This window comes from Apostichopus japonicus, chromosome 9 (assembly GCF_037975245.1).
Source record: "Apostichopus japonicus isolate 1M-3 chromosome 9, ASM3797524v1, whole genome shotgun sequence".
NCBI classification, from domain to species: domain Eukaryota; kingdom Metazoa; phylum Echinodermata; class Holothuroidea; order Aspidochirotida; family Stichopodidae; genus Apostichopus; species Apostichopus japonicus.
In genome coordinates, this window is record NC_092569.1 from 13,878,562 (window position 1) to 13,903,990 (window position 25,429).

Below are 25,429 nucleotides of genomic sequence, written 5' to 3' on the forward strand. Positions count from 1 at the left end.
TACTAGAAGATTCCATCTTCTCTTCCCCGAAACTTTATTTTGCATTTTTAGAGGTTGGCCCCATACACTACCTCCACAATTCTCGACATAGGGCATATTCTAATCCCTAAGAATACACTTGGCTCTTTACCTTGATCTTGTTAATAAGAGCATTCGGCATTGAATTTTTCCCTATAATAGTCAAATACAAATAACCTATAGTTATAAATATCCACAGCTTACCAACAATGGTGATTGTTAATGTGGAGCAAGGTTTGATGGAGCCAATATGTGATCTCAATAAATGCATCTAGGTAGTTCCGAGTAATTATTTAAAAACGATGTCAATACAAGAGAGAGGTAGAAATATATTTTCAATTACAAATATTAAAAGAAATAAATACTGAAAATATTAAGGACGATGCAGGGTAATTATTCTAACAATTAAATACACCAACACTACCCACACTGTAAGCAATATAAACACTGTTTGCAACCTATCGAAACTCACTCAATAATCACAGAGATAGAGCAACAGGTACGTAGCTCGATATGAAACTAAGCTTAAATCAGGCATTGAATCGTAACTGGCCTGATAATAAATACTTCAATCTAAACAAAGAAGCATTTGTATTAATAAACACAAACAGGGAATGTGGGGAAAAAAGAGCACTGATGGGGCTTAACAGAAAAACCGAGGATATGAACAGTTGAGTTAATTAACTAGCGTTTGTAGAAATGGATTAGGCATAGATATAGCAAAACAACATATTCCAGTCATTAAAGTCTTACATAACATTTGATTGAACTACGAGTTATCTTATGTCTAGACGTCTTTCTTATTATTTACTACTGGCTGCAAGGAACAAAAGGTAACATTAAATAGTATAAATGTTAGTGAAGTACACTTTAGAGGTATTATTATTATTACAAAAGATGATGAGTATAATTACTTCAAATACAACAAAGCTAGTCTTTCACTCCTTACATAGTAGGCGAATAATCTTGTGGAACTCACTGTGGTTGTAGAGGACGTACATTCATCCAATGGTTTCATGAACGAGATGCCTATGGAAATTAAGCGGTTGTGTCAGCGGCTTCATTTTAATAGACATTGCTGTAACAATACAGCTTTGTCCAATGCATTCCTTTGAAACAAACAAATACCATTACCGTAGACAACATTGATATTGACCAAAATTTGTACCACAAGCGACCATAGTGACAAGCACATCTATGAGATGGCTAAAGACATTACTCTGGAAAATGGACAATATTTTTTGTTTATATATTTCATCAAAGCGGCTTAATTTTCATATCCATTGCCTCAACGCTACAGTTCTTAGCTAATGTATTCCTTTGAAACAAACAAATACCATTTGGCCAAGGGTCCCCGTAGATTCCATTGAAGTTGACCGCAAAGCAAGCCGTGTACCAAAAGCCACCGACATGATGAGCAGCACAGTTTTGGACACCTTGGTCATTGTCCTGATCGAACGTTGAAAATTTCATATCTCGGTGATAATCCATGTAGTCATAACCTGTCAGATATTAAAAAAAAAGGCAACAAGACTCTAACAAACTACTTATCTACTGCAAATACCGATGTAGGTTATACATGAATGGCCAGTACTTATACTCAATTCTTCAACCCTTACAGCCCTGTCATAACCTATTGCCATTTCGGTTCCTGTTCTGTTCATCTAACTACCATTTGGTTCGCTTATTTTTGAGTATTTGCATTGTTCTAATGTCCAAGTCATTTGTCTGTGCCGCGGGATCGGATCCACCCAACACTTTCACCCACTGTCTGCCTCACACAAAAATCAATAAGGATTTATTAGCACACATTGCTTATAAACAACCTGCGCATAATATCCCACCCATCTCAAAACGTCATGCTCTGTAACTTTCATATGTTTACCTAAACAGGCTTTTTGCAGTAAAGGTAGTTTGTTAACAGCCTCTTTGGTCGAATTACGAGAGTGTCTGGATATGATAGGTCGTTTTATCTGTATATTGTAGACTTAAATTTTCAAAAGGTAAAGACTAAGAGGATAGATTTCTTACTATTTGCAGATTATTATCGATCGTTTCACACAAACTTGACTTTATCTCTATCATAACGACATGTCAATATGAAGCCAATTTCCCCACGAAAACTTGGATTCCAAACAGGCAATCATAAACCTTAAGTAGAAAAATAGTTGAAAAGTATTAACTTGCTTTATTTTAATATATCACTGAATATCAATTTGACAAAAACCTACCCGACCTAACATTTTACCAGTAATGCAACATTTAAAAAGCTAGTGCCGATAAACCGGTATGCCACTTCACTTATTTCAATTAATAACTTTCACTTTCACTACTCATCATTTAATGGATAAGTACATACCATAACTTCCCGAAAAGCTTCCAAGCTCTATCTGGTAAAAGGTTGCCTCTGAACTAATGCGGAGTAGGTCGTAATGAAGATATTCGCTACCATTACCGCCATTCTCAAACCAAAGATCAATTTGGAGTTGATAGTCTTTCTGCGATGTTATGAAGTGTAACTTTTCATTTCCAAGCCAGAATTCAGAATTCAGATCCCCAAATCCATCTCTGTAGTTATTCCAATTCTCATAGAATGCCACGGAACCATTAAATCGTTTCTGAAACAGCTAAATAGCCAAAAGCGAGACTATTATAATTTTGAATATTCTTTACATGTACATGCAAGTAATAGGGTAACATTGTTGGTATGAAAGAGAATATAAAGAAAACTATGTAAGGAAATCGCAATTTCTTACTAGTTTATGTAAATTTCAATATCTTAGAGACTTCTGAGCTCAGGCGTATTTGAGTACCTTTTATGTCAACTCAGGTAGCATATGCATAGTGCCTTATAACCGTCTACTGTTATTACTAAAAGTAAGTTTTGACCATTAACAAAAACCAAAAATATGCGGGTGAAGGGTTGCTTGTATCGATTTGAAAACTTTCCGATACATTTTGGAAGCGATTCTAAGTAAACACAAACGTGAAAAACATTTACTCAGTCGTACACTGCTAAAAGTGTTGAGCGTAATTTGCGAGTTTAACAAACATAACTCTATCCTGACGTTTGATGAAAATGAAAACTAACAATAATAACCAAATAAATAGAAAGTTGCTATCTTTATAGTTATGCATATGAATAGTATATGAACGGAGTTTGTTGAGTGTCAATACTTGCCATCCAACCGTCTTTGCAATAAACAAAGAAAGGTCCATGTGGCCATAATGGAGGATTTATGGAATAAATGCCTTCATCGGTTGAGCCGCTGTTATAAATATCTCTACAGTCCAGGATGTTCTGACATGTGGTGCCATTTCCCCAATAGTTTTCGTTGCACTTGCAAGATGAGTTTTGACCATGGTTCTGACAGGTTGCCTTCTGACTACAGGAGTATTCTTCACAGCTGAGTACGTCATTTTCACATGTACAATACAACGTGCAGTTGATGTTCACATGCGATGATCCGTTCTGTTTAAGAAAGTTGTGACAATACAATTTAATTCTATGCTGATAAAAGATCTTCTTTAAATATATAACAGCCATACAATATGATATAAAATACTGTATATACACTGTCCGTACTTTCTACTTAAAAATAGTTAAATTAATTTAACACTTAACAACGTTGACGTTATATTTTACCATCCTCTGCTATGCTTAGAGAAATGTAGCATTATAAGTACCAGATGCAACAAAGATAGAAGTGCAAATTGGATTCCTCTCAAAGTTATAGAATACTTCAATGCTAGTTTTATCGTTTTTGTTCGCACACTTATTTTCACATCTACTATAACACTTTTCAAATGAAAATATTTAATGGACGTTAAATTGAATGATGGTACCGGAATGACTCCTACATCTCGATGGTAGCATCCACACTCATTCGAATGAACGCATGTTCCGTCTCGTATTAGAAATCCGTCTGGACAGACACAAGTGTATCCTGGATCATCCGTACAATTCCTAATACATCCGTTAAGTCCATTGGGATCATTACACGAATTTTCACACGAGCAGTTCATCCAAATCATGTTGACTGGACAGGATTCTAAAATGATAAAGGTATTATCAATAATGCTACCAAATTATTGATAAAAAGGCCATTGTATTTAAATACCGATTATTTCTTCATTACGATAAGGAATGATCGAAAGTAAAGTTGACAAACACATTAATAAACAGTTCTAGTTCTAGTTTGCATGATTATATTAGGTGAAATTCAATTCAGTGTACTTTCCTCCCTTAATTTGACCAGTAAACAATGCAACCCAAAGTTAGGGTTTCTCGCATTCCATATTTAGTTCAAAGTAATGATGATGATGCTATTGTCTTTGCAGTTGTTGTAGTTAAGCGCTTACTCACACCTTCTGTTAAAGGAATCTATATTGACGATAAATCACTTATAGTTATTGCTGTTGTTTCATGTGTTGGCGGAAATAGATGCATCCCATTGAGGGCATCGGTAATGAAGGTAATACCATATAACGATAATGGCTCATGTTGCTATAGACGGAATGATAGCTTACCTTTAGTTGATGGCATCCACGTTGATAATAGCTCACTTGTGGTTCCTGATGTTTTATCTGTTGCAGAAACTGATCGATTTCCGTCAGTTGACGGCATTCTTGCAGATGTTAGCTCGCTTTTAATTGTAGTTGTGGTTGTTGTCGGAATAGTCGTCCACGTTGTTTTATCTGTAGCAGAAACTGATCGCATCCCTGTCATTGATGATGATGATGATGATGGTGACGATGATGATGGTAGTGGTAGTGGTGGTGGTGATGATGATGCTGATGCTGATGATGATGATAGTGGTGGTGGTGATGATGATGGTGGTGGTGGTGGTAGTGATGTTGATGATGATGGTAGTGGTGGTGGTGATGATGATGCTGATGATGATGATGGTGGTGGTAGTGATGGTGATGATGATGGTGATGGGGGTGGTGGTGGTGGTGATGATGATGATGATGATGATGATGATGATGATGATGATGATGATGATGATGATGATGATGATGATGATGTAGACGAAAAGGATCGCATATCATCAGATGATGAAATCCGCGTTGATGCTAAGTCTCTTCTAGTTGTAGTCATTGATGATAGTGCCGGAGTCATCCACGTTGTTTTATCTGTTGCATGAAATGATCGCATCCCTTGAGCTGATGTCACTCGTGTTGATGGTAGCTCACTTTTAGTGTTAGTCGTTGTTTGATATTCTGACGAGACTGATTGCACATCATCGGTTGAGGTCGTCCATGTTGTTGGCAGTCCACTTAATGCAGAGCTCAACTTTTGTGGTTCATCTGTAGACAGAATTATTTGACCAGTATATATATCAGGTTATTCTGGCAATTACTTACGATAATGTGTATTCCTTTGGGAAAGAATACACGTTTAAGGTAACCACAAAACTTACAGCCTGTTTCTATAAATCAATAATTGATATAAGAGCGTATATTTATTTTTATTACCTTAAATAATTGAAAAACAATTGACCTGTAAGTTGGCAAGTTAAAACATAAATGACGTCCGGAACTCTAACCGAAAGCAATTTTAAACTGTTGCAGAATTGCATCATGCCCATGTTGAAAAGAAAGGTAATGTCAATGCAAGCACATGCATAAACCTGGAAGTAAATTAGTAGTTGTACTGCATGTTTCCATAACACAATTATATTAAAATGTTTCTGCACGTTAACAAAAATGTCTTGCTTACGATCCAGTGGCAAAGAGCGAAGGAGTATTATAATTTTATGGTAAATATGAAAAAAGTAGATATTCAGTCAACATTACCGTATACAATAATTCAATCAACGTCATTACCGTTGAAAGATACGTACGGATATTGGTCATAATCATTCACATACAGTTTTGAATTTGAATTAACTTCAACATGCAATGTATCATACCTTGCTTTCCCCTTTGCATACCCTAGTCCACAATGTCGCTTTGATTTGATTTTCTACGTTAAATTAGTATTGACACTACGGTAATCGTTCCATATTATATACTTACCTAAATTTTGCTGGCCACATACACCAGGACAAGGCGTGCCATTGTCATAGTGTATTTGGTTTGTACATTTAAAAACACCTGAAATCGAAACATGGTCCATTGTTATGTAATGTTAATACTTGTGTATTATATATTGTATTTCGAACTGCTAAATAAATACTAATAAACCTTAGAATTCTGTAGGCTATATGTTTAGCTTAAATAACATTTATACAATATGTCGATTATTTACTTTACCAAACTCTTACTATCGAAGTATTGATGCACAGGTTCAGTAGAAGTAGAAATGACATCGCAGACGTCAATCAATCCAGCATCATTTTAAATATTAATAAACAAAAAAATTGAACATCTTGTTTTCGTTTCATTCAAAATCCTCAATGGAAAGTTTGAGAACTCTGTGCAGGAAGAAAAGCGTTACTTTGCTTGTAAAAAGAACAGGACAAGAAAATGTGAACGCTTGGAGAATACAGTTTTGCAGTTCACTCTTTTCGACAGAAGCAACAACAATGCTTGAAAACGTGAAAACGCTTGTTTCGTGACGTCTACCGCATTTCCTCACATACACTTCCAATGCGCAGTTCACGATTACTAAGGCAATACTTAGTCACATTTTTCTTCAGAAACATTTTCCTAGCTCGGGAAGTTTTGAAAAAAAGAACATGGATATATTTGGACTTGACTGCTATCAGAACAAGCCAGAATACACATTGGAGGTTAGAAAACATTGCTTGCTAAACATGAAATTCCTGGAAATTCGGGGAAAGGTAATTTTGACTAGTTATTCACAGAGAGTTTAAGAATATATTGTATTAGAATTGATCTACTATGAGGTCATTACAGAACCCCAGGGTTTATATCTCCTTAAATATCTCACAGATATATTTACTTACCCAAACCTTCTACTCTCGATGAATGAATCAAAAAGTTGAGAATAATGCAATACATCACATAGAACCATATATCAGTATCCATCATTCTTATATAATATGCTACGAATTTATTGGAGATGTTCACTCCGGTCAGTCAATTGAGCTTAATAAATTTGGTCAAATCTGTGACCAAATATATAAATTTGGTCAAAGCTTTGATCAATATTTCAAGCCCTTCCGCTACTCTTTCATAACAGAAGCAATATCGTTCATTAACCTTGTTCAATTTCATAATAAATTATTTGTGATGGTTGTTTTGACCTAATAACAACATGCTACTGATTTGCATATACTAAAAGCCCCAGATTTTTTTTAAGGAGGTTAAAGCATAAATGGTTACTCAGTCAGCAGCAGTAGGATCACAACAGAAACCGATCCCCTATTAAGCTGAACAGCAAAGTATTTTCTGTTTAGTCTCAGTGGAAAATCGACAATTTTCTCTTACGAGAAGAACCTTATATTGTTCACAGAGGTGTTGAATCCATATCACAAACTATTGCAAGTTAAATGTGATATGATCTTGTTTTTACTTCAATAGTTTAAATGACCATGATTGAGACTGACTGGGTAACTATCAGATATTGGCCTGCAAAGAATAAGTTAGAAAGTATACCTCAATGAGGATATGAAATGAACTTCTGGCTTTGACACATCATCATTAATGCTATTACTAGGCGTAGGAACAGGTGCAGTGGGACAAGAACGTGTTTTCTGCCCCACCTGTCACCTTTCTAACTTAGGATGCACTGCACGGCATCTGTTGATTAATTGTTAGTTCTACATTAACCCATCGTTTACAGACTGCTTGAAAGTCGAGAAAGAGGTATAAATTTCAAGAACAAAAAGAGAAAATTGCCAATTTTTCATCTGGGCATCCGTAGTGTTTAGTCATTCTATGTTTCTGAATCAACATCGACTGAATGCCTCCCTCACAAAATAAAACACTTCAACATATCAATGTAAATTTCTTTGATATTTTTGTTTAATATTTAGTAATTTAGTTTAATTTGAGTCCATTCTCGTCAAACAGGTTGCATTATTACGAGTCATGAATTACTCAGTGAGATTTTTTCAATGAGGTTTTGGTTTGATTGGTCCCTGGTAACTTAATGTGCAGAAAAGACGACTGCTTCAATTTAGTTCTTCCTTCTTCTTGTAATATAGCTACTTGCATGGATAACGACAACATTTTATATAATAGTATGAACTTTAGCCACACAGGAATGCATATTCTTAGTTTCCATAAGCGTTATCTTGGAGTAAGGAAACAATGGTCCACACGTTTCATAGGCGTTCATCGAAATGTCAGATCAAACTGTTGAAGCGAGAATTGTAAGAAAGCCATTTGAGTGGGTTTTCAATGTCAACTGTTGTAATCAGGCTATATTTCTCAAATATCTTATTCAAGAGCTTCTTCAGTATGTTTTTCTTCATTACCAGTGCCATTTCTATATACTAGTTGTTGCCCGGCAACTGCAAATTCAATACTAACTAACTCTGTCTTCGCCAACTATTCTTAATTAATGTATATAGAACGACCGCCTTTGTTGCCCCAAACCTATACAGAAGCATGCATTGGCCTTCTGATAAATACGTCTAAATGTTCTACTACAAAGCTGATTGCTCCCTGTCAATCGTCGAGTCGGAGACGATGATTGCGACAGTTATACCGACAAACTGCCGCTTGTCATTCACCGTCGAAGGTACCTTCGCAGGCTATCTTTCGACAATAAATGTTTCGGCTGTTTCTCCATCTGTTATTCTTTCCAACTTTAAAATTACGAACAATTTGTTCATCACTTAAAATGCAGCTTATGATATTTTATGGGGGGGGGGGGGGGGGACTATACTTCGTCTTTATCATCCAACTTTAACAATCGTTTTAAGCTGTAGCACTCGTTATTCCACGTTTTTGATTTAAAATACGGGTATTTCATGTGATAAAACATTTCCTTGCTGTGACGTGAATTGCTATGATTCAGGGTTATACCATGATACCATTTACCATACTTGAGACCATTTTTATCTATTTACTAGAGAAATGAAAGTGCTACTCATTCAAAGAGCTACTCGAAAAAGAATTATGTTTAAGATTGCAATGCAATGAACTGATAGTTAGTTTGAATTAATAATGGCAAGAGCACTTTCTGATCAAAGCTTAAGGTACAAGCTTCCAATGGTTGCTCACCCTGTTCCTCTAACCCCTTTTTGCATCAAAGCACCCTCCGGCTTACCGACCTTTCTCAAAGTGCAGGGAGCCACCCCTCCTCTTGATTACCTAAGATAAAATCCCTCCTCCCCTAGTACCAAACGCAGTTTTGCCACCTAGCTGTTTGCCGTTTCGTCCACGAATAATGTAGTACAGAAATATGACCTTTACTTGGATGACAATCAATAATATGGCACCAGACTGCAATATCTTATACATTTCTATGTTCCAACTCGTAGGTTGCGGTCTTCTGGTAAACGGCAGAGTTCTTTAAAATACTTTTATTGACGTTTCGAAGGTCGACGTAAATCACAGCGAATCACAGCGGTTTATAATGTAAAGATTAATTAGTTTTAAATTAATCTTCCTTGTGATATGTGATAAATGGTGCATTTGAAAGCTTTATGTTACTATTACAATCAAACGTGTGAAGTTCATCAACTGCAAAATGAATCGCTGTAGTTACACACTAAGAACAGTTGTTATTTGTTAGAAAATTACATAGTTTTAGTCATTTAAATGCAAGAAAAACTTCTAACATATTTAGTTTATGCGAAGACTTAACTGTTTGAGAGATAAGATATAGTGTAAACCTGCCTTACATATATTCTCACTATTGTCGCTATTAGTGTCAAGTCCGGTGGTGGTGGCCATAAACCGGTAATGAATATAAATAAACGTGAGACAAAATGGTAGCCATGTACAAGTCTGTTTATTCTACAATATACGCTGCGCTATCCCAATATGGGAATTCGGCGGAACATGAAATAGGTGACGCTGTATGACAAAACACTTCAATTAGTTAAATATATGTTACCCATTTATGTCAGAATGAAAGTTAGGAAACTGAATGCTGGCAATTACTAATAAAGGAGCAATAACACATATGTCTCTGACAGGGTTCAAACTAGTGACTTAGATGACTTCTCTGTCGTATCAAATATAAGTGGGGTTTGACCCCTGGTCACATGTTCGAATCATGCTGCAGTGAAAAATGTATTTCCCCGTTCGCTTTAGAACATTATAAGTGATTAAATGATATAGTCGAGTACATTATTTCTGTGTTAACTTACAAAAGCTATCCACTAGCGTAGGATTTAAGAAAATGTCAAGACGAAAGCAAGAACTATAAACGTTGACGAAGCAGTGTCCATCGCTGGCGATTTACTACGTTACGAAAGTAACGTGTGTGTTTTCTTTTTTAAATCATTCTAAATCAGTAAACTTCAACAAAGCATTTACCGCCTCAGTTGAGAGAAATCAAAGCTTCCTGGTAACAACTTTATAACTTTGCTAGATCAGAGGCTTTCGTTAAATCAATGCCTTTGCAAGTTCGTGCGAATAGTTGTTTTTGTCAATGAAAACATGTTATGATAGGCGCCTCAGATATTAACTCATCCTAATTAGCGTAATGAAATGGGGTCTAATACGATAGGCAATAATAACAAGTAATCATAAAGTCGTTATTATTACATGGGACACTTTTCGCGATCGATTATAGTGTGGCCTGCTGGTGAATATCTATTAAAATTTCTAAAACTGTCAAGAGATCGTCTTGATGTTGAATGACAATGAATGTATGAAAAAAGATCAACATAAATGAAAGCATAAACAACAATCCTGTTTTTTTTTCCCTAGAGCTAGAAAAGAACAATCGATAAAGCATATCGTTCTATAAGCTCGGAAAATGAAGAAGGCTGTCAGCCTTTTCTAGTCCTATGAGTCTCTTCTAACGTATTTATGGTGTATCATGCTTGAGAGTATCTCCCATAAAATATATCTTTATGTAAGTGTGCATTGATGATGGAATAAGATATGACAATCACATAACAAAGGCCATGGCTAAATATTACTATATTGTTTGATCTTTATCACATAATCCTCCATACGTTTATCTTTGGTAAAAGGTAAAAATATTTTTTATTGGCATATTCAAATTTACCAGTCATAATACACATTGCTCCTGTGTGGTATCATGTTAAGGTAAACAACACAATATTAAGAGGTCATTAAAATATTATTATAATCCTGCAGCAACACCTGATTTCAGAATACATATTTTTATTCTTTTTCCATCTGATATTAGAGCATTGTATAGCCTTATATCTGTCTAGAGTATAATAAGGCCACGATATTAACATTTTATCATGTGATGTCTCTCCTACAAACTGGTTTTCATTAAAGTACCTTTCTTCAAGTGTCATTTTATACTGGAATAACTTTACTGAAACACTGAACTATCCTAAACTATATGAATAAAGTATCCTATGCCTTATGATTACACACTGAACTATTCTTTACCATGTGCATTATATTATAAAAAAACCATATTAAACAGAATCTTAAATAATTTACATAACGCAATGTCATCCAAAGGTAATCATACTTTCTCAAATTTCACTGCCATTGTCATCTTACTCACGTTTTCTCAAGATTTAAAAAATAGGATAGTTGTCTTATTATTCCCACAGCTTCAATTAAATAGTCATGCAACTAGTTCAAGGATAAAATGTGTCACGCGGTCTTCTTCACTTTTTTAGAATCGGAACTATTGATAACTATCTTGTTAGCCGAATACTTCTGTGGTATTTCTATAATATTTATTGACTTCGTAATACAAATTTTATTTTGCGTTTCTTTATGCAAATGGCATCTAGGCTACTATTAATCCGCTAAATCCGGAACATGTTGATTCATTCCTGTGTGACTCTTCATACTGGTAGTTGCCTTTGTATCACAAAATGGTATTTAATTACTTAACCGATTAATATATAGTTGTTTGACATGTTGCAAGTTTAAATGTTATCTTTATGTAGAAGCTGTTGTTGTGAACATCCCACAACCAGTTAAGACACTTCCACCATATGAGTTGAGACGTTTCTCTGGTAAATGGTCATTGACACTATATATGCGTTGGCCATAAAACCGGCTTAATTTTCAAATCCATTGATGCAACACTACAGTTCCTATCTAACGTATCCCTTTGAAACAGACAACACCATTCGGCCATGGGTCACCGTAGATTCCATTGAAGTTTACAGCATAGCAGTAGAATGTCGAGGTAGGATGCTAACAAATGGGGAGTAATAACTCACAAAGTTACTTCTCCGTCACTCTCATTTGTAACATTCATCGTTACACCCCTGTGTACAATTTCACATGTCACGTTTTATTAAGCTATACGTGTAAGCCGCCTGATTATCAAGTTCATTGAATGTTCTTTAAACCGAATTGTCAAAATTACTCCGGTCCTCTTTCTCGCCCTAACGATTAACATTTGACATCCAGCAAGCAGAGCATTGTTTTTAAAGATCCGTGGGTACCACAACTTCACAGAAGAAATGTTCACCAACATCTGTAAGAAGAGCCTCACAACGGCTTTATTTTCATATCCACTTCTACAACAGAACAGTTTTTATCACGTGTAATCCTTTGAAACAAACAGATACCTGTATCCCAAGAGCCACCGTAGATTCCATTCAACATAACAGCATAGCAAGAATTGAACCACCAGCCGCCGGGATGCCTATCATCACTAGCACAATTTTGTGAAGCTCTGTCATTTTCCTGATCGTAGGTAGTAAATTTCATATCTCGATGGTAATCCATGTAGTCATATTCTGTTTGATATTAAAGAAAGTGATAATAATAATATTTTCAATTTCATAAGAATAATTTGTGAAACTTACCAAAACTTATACAATAGTTAGCTAAATAATGTCAGAAACTTAAATAGTATGTATAATTCCTATAAATTACCACTGTTAAGATTCAACATACTAATTAAAAGTGATTCAGATATTGTGTCAAAAGCTTCCGTTAACATGTACAAGAATGAAGGTTAACAATATTAGTCTAAACCATTATTGTTTACCTTTCGATTGTTTGTAAAAGCATTTATAGATTAGAAATTCCAGTTCTTTCACCCTTCCACACGTCCTAAGTGGTCCTGATACATATACTAAAACATAAAAAACTATACGTCTTACATTCAGTCATAAAACATTACTAACTTGAATTTGTTCGGAGGTTATTGCTATTCGCGAAACAATACGTACCGAAGCTCCCTGTGTAGCTCCCAAGCGTTATCTCGTATTGTGTTGCCTCGGAGCTGATTCGAAACAGGTTGTAATGAAGATATGCACTCTCATCATAGGTATTGTTGAACCAAATATCAATTCTTAGTTGATGATCTCTCTGAGCTGATATGACGTGTAATTTCTCATTTCCAAGCCAGAAACTAGAACTGAGATCACCAAACCCATCTCTGTATGTAGTCCAACTATTGTTAAATGACACAGAACCACCAACCCGCTTCTGAAACAACTGTATAAAAAGCAACCACTAATTTCATTAATTATACACACGTTGAATATTTTTTAAATAATATAATTTTTTACTGAGGGATAAAAGAGTGGCGTCTGGAAGAGATCTTACAATTGCTCAACTTTATATGAACTTGTGCGTCTGGAAGAGATCTTACAATTGCTCAACTTTATATGAATTTGTGCGCAAACGAATGCCTCCAAATGATAAGTAAGAAAATACCGGTGATGCTACTATTATATCATTTATCTACGTTATAATTTATCTCATTTATAATAAGAAACGTTGTTTCTTAATTATAATAAAAAACGTTGTCTCATCCAATTCCTACATGAACGTTCACAAAGATGGTACATCTCAATTAGCATTCATTACTCAATTTGCGAACGTTAGGTATCACTGGTGAAAATTTACCAGGAAACCTGATGGTATGAACATATAGTTATCATATTAGTCATCTTTAGGAACAATCTCTGATGGTAATTAAGCTGCAAATATATTGATGAGAGATGGCTAGATTCAGTGTAATATCCCCAATCTCATCTCTTGCTTAGCTGATCACAGGGTGATATCAACTCCGCAGTTTGTTAGGAGGCTAGGAACATTACAGTGTGCAGCCACGTGTACTTAAAATCTATTTGATCAATCGTTGATAAGTTGTTGTACTTTCTATGATTAAGAAAATCTCTTGACCACAAGTGTAGTGTTCATATTAATAATGACAGTTTAACTTCAAGAAGTTTTAGATTCTTTAAATATTAAGCATCTACACAAAAACATTTACTCATTTGAATTTTCCATTTGAGTAGGTTTATTTTTATTTCGTATTGAGAGTTGTACAAAAATATGAAATAATCAGTATGGTGGTGTCCAAAAGAAAACTTACCATCCAACCATCTTTGCAATAAACTGGGAATGGTTCATGTGGCCAAGAAGGTGGACGTATCGAATAAATGCCCTCTTCGGTGGACAAACCATTATAAACATCCTGACAGTTTGTGATTACTTGACAAGTCGTACCATTTCCCCAGTAGCTCTCTTTACACTCGCAATATGAACTTTGACCTTGGTTCTGGCATGTTGCATTATGACTGCAAGAGTATTCTTCACAGTGGAGAACATCATTGTCACATGTGCAAAGTCTTGTGCAGTTTAAGTTGGCATATGATGATCCGTTCTGTGCAGAAATGTTACAGATTAAAAGCAAAAAAGTTCACAGGGCAAAAACAAGATTTCATTTCATAAGTGGAAAATTTAATTTTATATTAATTGTCTTTTGGGGTCTAAATGTAATTGGAATAATATTTTCTCGATTACGAAACATTCAGACTGTCAAACAAAACAATTAGTAAATTGAATGGTAATCCTGTCACACCTTCTAAATATTTTCAAACAAACCTGACAATTTATGATTCTGCCCCACTTAAAGATATCGTAAGTGATATCCAAATCTGACTAATAACAACCAATAACCTTACAAATACGCTACAAAAGAACTTTGTCATCTTACAACCTTGTCGTAAAAGGTTAAAGCAAGGTAATTTCTTCACCGCAGTATGTAAAGCCATGATAAAACACAAACTGTGCAAGCTATTTTATTTCATGGACAATGATTTTATTTACACTCTCTAACACTTTTTCGTACATAAGTAGTTAAGCAATGCGGAACATGCGAGTTATGTGAACATACCGAAATGACTCCTGTGGGCGAACGGTAGCATCCGCATTCATTCAACGGAATGCATGCTCCATCTCTGATTAAGAAGCCATCTGGACAGACACACGTATAACCTGGTTCATCATGACAGCTCTTAAAACATCCATGGAGTCCGTCGGGATCATCGCACGTAGTTTGGCATGAACAGTTCATCCATAACATGTTGGTTGGACAGGATACTGAAGTAAAAAGAAATTTTCAAGCCGGCCATTGCAATAATTGCTATTAACTATGCATTCAACAACATGTCTGTACTTTCCAATGCTCACCTGGCCAAATGTGTAAACATTTAGAAATTCCGAACGGAGATATAATTTCTCAGAAGAATTCTCTATAATGCTGTAATATTTATTTCAACTATCATTATGAGAGTAACTACATAATATCCTAACTTGTAGTTTAACCACTGCAGTTTGTTTCTAACATGTGCAAATTCAATTAAACCGAGAGTATTTCAGCATATTGCGAAGAATATATGTTGTGAGTGGTTATGTTATTGGTAGGCTCGTTATTGGTATTCGACATAATCTGATTGAGAGATGAAACTTTTAGCTTTAAAATATGTAAACATGTTTACTGTTCAATCAAGTATTGTTATTTATATTAGTGTCTCACTGTTGACACGTTATGCAATAGAGATACTTTAGAAAGCCAAGCGGTAGGGAATTCACGTTTGTCTATGTATTTCTTACAATTGTTTCTCCAATTGTGAACTGAAGTAATTGTAGACTAAATGGTATACATTTTAAATCACCTGTTGTGGGCATCCGTGTTGTTGATAGCTCAAATGTTTTTGAAGCTGTAGTTGTCGATGGCGTTTCAACGGTTGACGTAAAAAACCGCATTTCATCCGTAGAGGGCATCCATGTTGACTTGATTCCACTCAAAGATGTTTTCTGTTTAATTCTCTCATCTGTAAAAGGAAATGATCAGCGTCAGTTTCTTTTCAATCGTTTTCAGTTCACGTTAACTCTTTAAAACCATCTAAACTAAAATAAATCTGTATCAACGTTGTTAACTTTGAAACAGTGTATACAGACTAAGAAACTAATACTGTCGTATGTTCGCAACTCAGACAAACATTCATGATTTGTCAGCTTGTGAAGGTGCATGTGAACTGAACTTTCAGACGAAAGAACTGCTGGAGATTGACAGGATGTTGATTTATCATTTAAAGAGGTCATGACACGGTCATATGTCGATCCTTGAAATGAAATATTTGGACAATTTGATAGACAAATATATAACTTTTTTGTTAAAAAACGTTATTTTCTTGTAGAAAATATCAAATGAAATAACGAACTATGACGCATTCTGAACCCGGAAGTGAGAAAACCAAATTTTGCAGCGATTAGCCTCGTGACGTCATTGTATGAACGACGCTACGCTGATATCATTGTGTACTGTGTGTTACACTGTGTAGTGTGTGTTAACGCGTTTTCATCAAAGTTCCGACGATAGAAATAGAATTGCGCATGTCTTGCTCTTCGTCGAGTTTAAGCGATAAGCGAAAATAGCAATGATGAAGAAGAAGCATTTGGTTTGCAACCATACCAATTCGAGCCAGTGGCAGTTGCGAGAGGTGGTGCAGGAGATTTGGGAGACTAAGCTCCGGCAGTTCCTGACGTTGATATGCTCCAAATTGACGTAAATGAAGGGTCAGTACATGATTTAATGTATTGTGTTTAAATGTTCCACATTTATATGTTTCTTATGAAAAAGATAACTTTATTATCGAGTCGTTACGTTCATTTCGCGCAACTACTAGATGTACTACTACTAGTAGTACTATGGTCTCATATTTGGTGTCGTGTGAACTACATGAAAGCCATTTTTCTACTAAACTAAACTAAACTAAACTATGATTTGTTGAAAAAATATGTGAAGAAAACATTTTAGCAGGATTTACAGAATCTACAATTGCCAGATATAGGTCTGTAAATCAGATTGGAAATAATTTGTTTTATATTTATTTCAAATTTGTAATGCAATATGAAAAAATGGTGAATACCATCAAACTATTAGGCCCATAAAGCGGGTGCTATTCCCTGGTTTCAATGACGCAAGTGATATAATGTTGTTTGTGCAAGGACAGAACACAGATGACTCAGACAAATGAAGTAAACTCAGAGCTTCTTGCTTGCAAGACCGACTCATCAACTAAATACAGTGCCTACCTGTACCTGGAAAAGGGAATAGCATTTGCATACATGTACGTGCAGAGAAAATGGGTCATTTCCCCACTCTTCAGTGTCTTCACCTTTGTGGGAGAGTATTTGAAAAAATCTACACAGAAGTTAGAAATAAATCCTGTAAAAAAATGAAACACTCCTTTTTGAGTTAGTGGATACATTTTTTCACAATTTATTGTTTCGCTTCCAAATCTTATATGCACCTTTCGGTTCGTTGCCTATTGGAAACATTCAATTCAATGGGCTTGATTCAGTGTTTTGTTATGATGCATTTTATTATTATTTTTTTCTGACAGGCGTTACAGATATGTTGCTTACAGGCAACTAGTCAGGTGGTGTTGGGGTATCTTGGCAAAAAAACACTAGAGTGACCATTCCTGCTTGTGCAGTTACAAAGATTAGGGAGTGCTTCCCTTCTGCTGAGTATGTGGGGTTCCAACATCCAGAACTGGACCAATTACCGCTTGCCGACACAGGGACAAATATCGTCAGCATGAAGCATCGCTTAAATGGCATTCGGATTTGATGGTTTTAATTTTGCAATGTTTCCATGAAAGGAATATTCATGTATTTCATTTGTATAAAAATTGATTGGTAAACACCCCGTGTCTGTATATTATACAAAAAAAAACTACATAAAAAGTGAATGAATTAAAAATAATTAAGAAAATGAATTATTTCTTTGTCATATGTTTCTTATTTGATTGATAAAAGTCATACACATTAAACATCCATTTTTTTTTCAAACTTTGCTACATTTCTGGTGATGGTAATAGTCTCTTTCTAAAGCATGCATTCCATTCTTCAACAAGATTTTTATGAAGTGAATTTTATAATACATCCCAAACAACCATTCATCCTGAGACTAGATGCTGAAAACCCTATATGCAGGTGTAGCCGGCCAAAAACACAGTGACCAGGCAAAACTATATGCTTAGGTTTGGAAAATTTCAAGTGGCACCTTCCCATGAGGGTAGGGTCGGTTTACTCTGAGATCGTGGGGACAACTTGAAAAGGCGGAATGCTCACACGAAAAATAAACATATTAAGGCAAAATAATGGGTTTACTATGCACATGAATCGTGTATTCATTGCAATGAGGTCACTCAATCAAGGGCTGTTATACATCTTATAAGAAATCCACTGAACTTATAGGAAAATACGGGTCCTCTCCTCTAACACTGTTGTTATTATAAGAAATTATCTTGATCTTGTGCACAACCATCTCAACTTATCCTTCCTCTGTGTTCCTCTTACTATGCAAACTTGGCTTATAGTATCTTCCCTAAACTGTGTCCTCTACTCGCATACCCTATTCATTCCATCCCATAATTCCTAAAATACATCCCATATTTAAAAGAATACATCCAATATTTGTATAAAAACATCCAATATTTTAGTGTATGGAAACTCACGCATGACCACCTTAAACTAATCAAACACAAAAGTTGATCATTGAATATTCATAAATCGTTTTTAAAAGACACAAGCTGTTGCCCTGAAGCAGTTAGCAATGAAAGTGAAAATTTTGGGAAATCCTTAAACTACAAATGTAATTCTTAATCATTGTCAAATGAATAAAACAAAGGAAGAAATGAAAGGAAAAGATCAAATGAATAAAAACAAAAATAGGAACAAATCATTAACTAGGCTTTGCTATGGTTATACAGGCAGTATCTTGCTTGTAACGTATTGTGACCTCAGTTATCAAAATTTATATGCAACTGAATACTTAAATTTTACATTAAAAGCAGAAAAAATGCATATCAACAACCCTTCCCTACTGTTGACTGGTTTTCTTGAGCCTGGACTTCTGCCTCTCTAGAGCATCTTGCTTGGTTGATTTGCTGATACCGACTTGACTTGCTGTACAGATATGCCTAACGTCATGCTTAGGCCTAGTACTACTGCTAATAGGATTTTGGAGAGAAAATAACTGTAGCCTGTATTTTTTCGTGAAACTGGCTCTTGCCGTAGGTTGTCATAGTGAAATCGTGTATTTCTTAGGGGTGTCCGAACTTCTCAATACTGACTACAGTACTTGTACTTGTAGTGCTTACGGATGGCTCCCCGAGATCGGTCGTTTGTGGTCCGTTTGATTGTGGGGTACTTTCCGGGCAGGAGTACCCTTCCCCTACTACCGCGAAGTCCAAATCGTGACTTTAATTCATGCGTTGAATGGAAACAATCTTACTTCTAAGTGGTTCAAAACGGTCACTACATATATAGCTATAGTCTGAACACGCAAAATCAGACCGAGTGTTGTGCACAAACTGAGTCCATATTCTACTGATTTTCGAATCTTTCGGATATCTATAAAGACTGATTCCTTCCCATTTGGTGTTGCTGCAACCACCAACGACACACCGAAGCGGCAGTTTTGCTCGAAAAATTCATTTACGTATTTACAATTCATAAGACTAGAACTTGTTTACCTCGGAACGTACAGGCTTATGTACCGCGTCCCGACGCCGTGTACAGACAGTGCATGTCATTCTAAACATCGTTCATGCAATGACGTCATTGAGTCTGAAGGTTAAACTGCTTATTTTTCGAGCAACGGTGGGACGTTATTTTTTTTCATTTGATATTCTCTACACGAAAATAACGGTTTTTTAACAAAAAAGTTGTATATTTGTCTATCAAATTGTCCAAATATTTCATTTCAATGATCGACATATATGACCGTGTTATGACCTCTTTAAATATTAAAGCAGACAAAACGTACAGAGAAAACGAAGCTACATGAAGCCATCACGTTACCTGTTGAGACCATATGTGTTGTTGAAAAGTCGTTTTTGTTGATGGTTGTTATTGTATCGGTTGACAGAAGCAATGTTGTTTCATCTGTGGAGTGCATGGTTGTCATTAGTAATTCACACGTTTTATTTTGCTAGTTTATTGATTGAATCTAATGACTGAATGATAAAATATCATATTTGTTAATATTTCCAATGATAACACTAAGTTTTAAGTGGTCCGGTAGTATACGTTGGGTCCCGTACAAACTTAAGAATATACATATGATTAAACGTTAGCATACGTTTGTAAAATAATTACCTACATATATTAACAAAATATGTTCTTCTCTTTTAAATAGTCCAGACAACGTTAAGCCGAATACTTTTTGACCTTCACCTTGTCAAATGTTGAATATCAATCTGTTTTACGACTGAGTCAAATACTAAAAAAAATACATCATTTTTTATCACATTACCTGTTGTAGGCATCACTGTTGTTGACAACAAACGCTCGGATCGTGTTGTCATTTCATCAGTTGACGGTAATATTCTCATCCCATCTGTTGTTTGTACCGAGGTTGTTGATCGGTCACCCATTTCCGTTCCCAACGTACTTGTTGTTCTTATTGACGTTTCAAGGGTTGACGTAAATAATCGCATTACATCTGTAGAGGGCATCCGTGTTGATTTGATTCCACCCAGGGTTGTTTCCTTTTTAATTCTCTCATCTGTAAACGGAAATGATCAGTGCCAGTTGTCAATTTGTAGGCATTCAGTCAGAGATACAATATGAAATATGCCTGCCGAGAAATATTCGAATGAAGGTTTCGAACGTAAATTGCATAGGCTTAATACTAACCAATTTATGAATTTGTTATATTAAGTCTACCACATATACAGCTACTGATATGAAACCTAACAACACTGACATTACATTAAGCTTTACGTTTGACTCATTACCATTTCGTTAACATAACGATATACAAAAGCATATATTGTTTTCCATTATTATTCATTAACAAATTGCATGCATGACATAATGATGAACTAAATCTATGTCAGAGGTTGTGTTTTAAAGGAATGAGGTATACTTAATATATTACTTAATGTAAGTATTCGAATACAATATTCCTGATACACAACTTAACAACGAGAACTTATATGGGTTATATATACAACGCTATACGGAAGTAAATAACAATTATTCTTCATATGTGTCTTTCAGGAATTCAAGGTCAATTAAGTTTTATATCAGGTCATCTGTTTAAAGAAACAGATCACAGAGCATCCGATGCCAAAGTAAAATATAAACTTAGTGTTGCGTTTGTAACGAAAATAAGCATACATATATATATATATACATTTCATTCTAAAACAGATTGATATCGTGTTGTCTTTTTTTTCATTTCCCTTTGTGTCATGATCTCAAGAGTTGTATGTCAAATAGAGAGGTTGGGTAAACTGTACCATCACTCTAACTTTCAATGAATTAAGAATTGTTATTATGATGAATATGACATATACGTTTGAATATAATATGTAAATGAAGATGAAATCATTATTTCTTAGTAGTGAAAAAATGCATTTGTTACTTCGATAGACTTATTAGTTCTTATATTACTTAAAATTACAACTTGTTGCTTACCGGTACTCGGTATTCGCTCCATTTGATCGATACAGTTACCAACACATGGCATAACGGAATCTTTATATGACTGTGGTTTTGTACACTTGAAAAACGCTGAAACCATAAGAACCGTTAGTTAAAAGAGTAACATCAAAGCAGTGGCATAATGAATATTTGCTACTAGTATAATAACTGATCCATGTTTGTTAATTCATGTTTTGTCTTTAAATTCACAACGTCAAATTAATGAGATGAATAGTTAGAACTAATTTCCGTTATTCTACTTACCAACGCTTTCCGCCATCGTAGAATGAATGCAAATACCAAGAAGGAAACAATGGATGATAGACGAAACCTGAATTTCATTCATCTTAACTCAATGTTTAGTACAACGCATTTATACAGTACTAAGATTTCTGGATAATTCCTTGTTAAGTTCATCAAAGTACTAAGTAACTTTTAACATCTTCGTTTGGCTACACAAAAATATCGTGTGAAGGAACAACTCTTATGATTAACGTTCAGCGTTATTGTTAAGAGTCGATTCGCCAAAAACGAAAAAGAAAAATGAAAAACGTTATTGATCGAAAAAAAATGATGTCGTTTTCGTATATAGAATGAAGTCTACTTCTATAGAATTATGCGCGCAGACACAATGTTAGCAATCTTTATATAATATAAAATCAATAAATAGACCTATTTCTTTGCAATTGAAATAATTTGATATTTATAAAATTTTAAATTTGTGATTAGTGAAATTTTAGGTGCAAAAGTAAGTTGGCCTTCTTCCAAGGCTAAATGACAAGTAACAGTAACAGTAACAGTAACAGAAGGGACAAAAACACACACAGGATACAGACAGGTTAATGAGCATGGTGAACACAAAGAGACAGATGTAAGGGGATTAGTAAATAAGGGATGGGTAGAAGAAAGAAAGAAACCAACAGGGGAGGTAGGAGATAAACAGTGGAGGAACAAAGAGAGGATTAAGGGAAGAGGGTAGGGAACAAACTGGCAAAAGGACAAAGACAGAAAGGTGTGGAGAAAAAAGGGTGGAAGAGAGCTATGAGAAGAAAGGTGATGGGGGGGCAAGGGGAGAAGGAGGAGGGGACAGAAGAAATTTTAGTCTTGTCCTTCCTGAATGTTGAGCCCATAAGGTTGAATGGTGCGAAGGCGTTGCATTCACAGCCTCTCTCTGCTGATTCGTACTAGGTCAGGACGGCTACCTAACGATTCAATGCCCTGTAGGGACATTTCGTTAATGGTATGGGTGGGAAGGTTAAAGTTTTCTCCAACTGGGGTCTCAGTCTTTATGGTGTTGACTGTGGATCTGTGACCATAGTGAAATTTTAGCATGAAATCAAGATCTATTACACTAGAGCATCAGGAGGTACCTGCCACTCAAACCATCTCCCCTTTTGGAAATTTTGCATCAGACCGAAGAGCAGTGCAGTGTCGCGTGGTTCGTTCTCTTTGTTTTAGTGACTCTGTCCTTGCCTCATTCCTCCGGGCGTATGACAAGCCATTATACTTTTTTATTCGATATTTTATGATATCAACAATTTTGTCATGCTATCAGCAATTATTTGGCAGTCGAGAAGCCGTTTGGCCAATGTTTGTTCAAATTAGATAAAGACTATACAAATAAGATTGTTTCCTCAGAGCCAATACGAATGGAAGACAATTGAAGCAATGTATCAATGTCCCAACTTTGCAAATACCTCAGAGCTTGTCGGGGACACAAGGACCCTTACCGGACAGTGGCCCAACGGATCACAAAAGGTCCTCTAGAATCTCTTACAGTGGGATTTTTCTTCCGTTCGTTCGCTCGCAGTCTATGGTTGTGCACTTATCAGCCAATATCATCTGGAACTATTGTTCTAAAAGTTTCTTTAAAGGCCCCGGACTCCCCCAATAAAAACAAAAACGCCAATAACCGCTGAGCCGTCGATTCGATTTATTCGTTGTAACCGAATAATAGTGCAGTGTCACGAGGTTCGTTCTCTCTGTTTCAAGTGACCCTGTCCTGGCCTCATTATATCAACAATTATTTGATTATGTTATCTGCTATTTGCAATTCGAGTAGCTAATAATTGTTCATATCGAAATTAATTTCCTTAAAACAAAAATTAGTTTGCTGATATCGAACAAATATCAAGTCCCTGATGAAGCCCCCGGGACACCCCTACCAAAAGCTCTGAGTGATATACGAAATTTGGTGCACCAGAATGAAACTGCTAGTTTGTCTCAAATGCGGCTCCGTCTAGTGACACCGAACTTGTTGGAAGACCACTTTGCCGAACACTTCCATCAACTCCGAGTTTGAATGCCGAAGCCCTACTTTTGCAGGAGTGCAGTTCTCAAATTAAACATAGTACCCTATAGATAAATGTCTGTCTTATGAAACATCATTACAAACTCTTGTGAGGGAATCAAGAAATCATTAAATAGTTAGTCAAATGATATTCAAAGGTCATGTTGTGGCGACTGATTATGTCCTTTAAAGCACATTGTAAGTACTGTCGTTCAGGAACGTCATGACTATGGTTTAATTTGCAGATCTTCTGTCGCATATAAATTATATGAATGTAAAATACTATTAGTGTAGTACAAATCTGAGTGAACATTGTGTGTGGTACAGACTATGAGAGATAAAGAATACTATAAACATGTGTCGGTATTCAACGAACATTTCAGTGCAATTAGACTAGTAGGATTCAACGCAAAACACGCGCCCGATGGCCGGAAAGCAAGACAGACCCAGACCCGATAGTCCCCTAGTCTATGTGGACTAAACTCCCCCCCCCCCCCCACCACCACCCTCACTTCCACTCATCCGCACTCTCGATTTGGATCATGAGATATCGTCGGTAATAATGCTCAGTGTCAGACGTCGAAGCCAAAGCACAAATTATACTTTAACTGGAAGTTCCAGGGCCATTTTAACTTACTATTATCTGGCGGGGGCAAATGTCCCCCCAGCCCTACTAGTTGTCGCCAGTAATGACATTTCCCCCCAAAATATCTATGTTGTGAAGATCAATCACATTTTGTCTTCGAATCAGTACATGCCCCTAGGTTTGGAATCCCTGTTATTGCTCCATATATATTTGAAAATGCATTTTGGTTTTCAGGCTGACTGATATTACCACCCCGCGCTAAGAATTTAAGATCCGTGGACCTCATCCTCACCATTCATCCTCACCATTCAACAGTCTTCCCTCCCAAAATCCAGCAGCCGTTTGGCCAATGTTTTGCTCAAACTAGATAAAAGTCTATAGAAATAAGATTGTTTTATCGAACCCGATATCACTTTACATTGAATGTCCATTAATTTGCATGTCGGGGCCACATAGACCCTTACCGGACCCAATGGATCACTGAAGGTCCCCTAGCATCTTGGTATTTTTTTTTTCTGTTCGCTTCGCTCACAGTTTATTGTTGTGCGCTTCTTAGCCAATATCATCTGGAATTATTGTTCTCAATTTTTTTTAAAAGCCCCGGACTACCCCAATAGAAAACACTACCCTTATCGCTTAGCTGTCGATACGATTTCTTTTTTAAACCTAAGCGCACACCCAGTGCTATTTCGGACTGTTAAAAGCTCCATTGTAATGTCCAAAATGTTTCAGTTGCCACTATACTG

General features: G+C 35.9%; 2 protein-coding genes across 3 annotated transcripts; both read right to left on the reverse strand.

Moving 5' to 3' along the window:
- Window position 1: 1 nt before the first annotated feature.
- LOC139974469 (uncharacterized) lies at window positions 2-7,050 on the reverse strand. Its single transcript, XM_071981644.1, has 7 exons — window positions 6,933-7,050; window positions 6,040-6,117; window positions 4,549-5,328; window positions 3,865-4,070; window positions 3,200-3,490; window positions 2,378-2,645; window positions 2-1,520 (listed from the first exon to the last, which is right to left on the reverse strand). The coding sequence occupies exons 1-7, from the start codon at window positions 7,015-7,017 to the stop codon at window positions 1,276-1,278; spliced, it is 1,953 nt and encodes a 650-aa protein (XP_071837745.1). The 5' UTR covers window positions 7,018-7,050; the 3' UTR covers window positions 2-1,275.
- Window positions 7,051-9,896: 2,846 nt separating this feature from the next.
- On the reverse strand, window positions 9,897-22,254 carry LOC139974471 (uncharacterized). 2 transcript variants are annotated; one of them, XM_071981648.1, is made up of 9 exons: window positions 22,072-22,254; window positions 21,802-21,897; window positions 20,633-20,884; window positions 20,179-20,262; window positions 15,978-16,136; window positions 15,197-15,402; window positions 14,393-14,683; window positions 13,239-13,506; window positions 9,897-12,800 (listed from the first exon to the last, which is right to left on the reverse strand). In XM_071981648.1, the coding sequence occupies exons 1-9, from the start codon at window positions 22,151-22,153 to the stop codon at window positions 12,550-12,552; spliced, it is 1,689 nt and encodes a 562-aa protein (XP_071837749.1). In that variant the 5' UTR covers window positions 22,154-22,254; the 3' UTR covers window positions 9,897-12,549. The 2 variants fall into 2 exon arrangements, with proteins under 2 accessions (XP_071837749.1, XP_071837750.1); XM_071981649.1 differs by lacking the exon at window positions 20,179-20,262.
- Window positions 22,255-25,429: the final 3,175 nt, after the last annotated feature.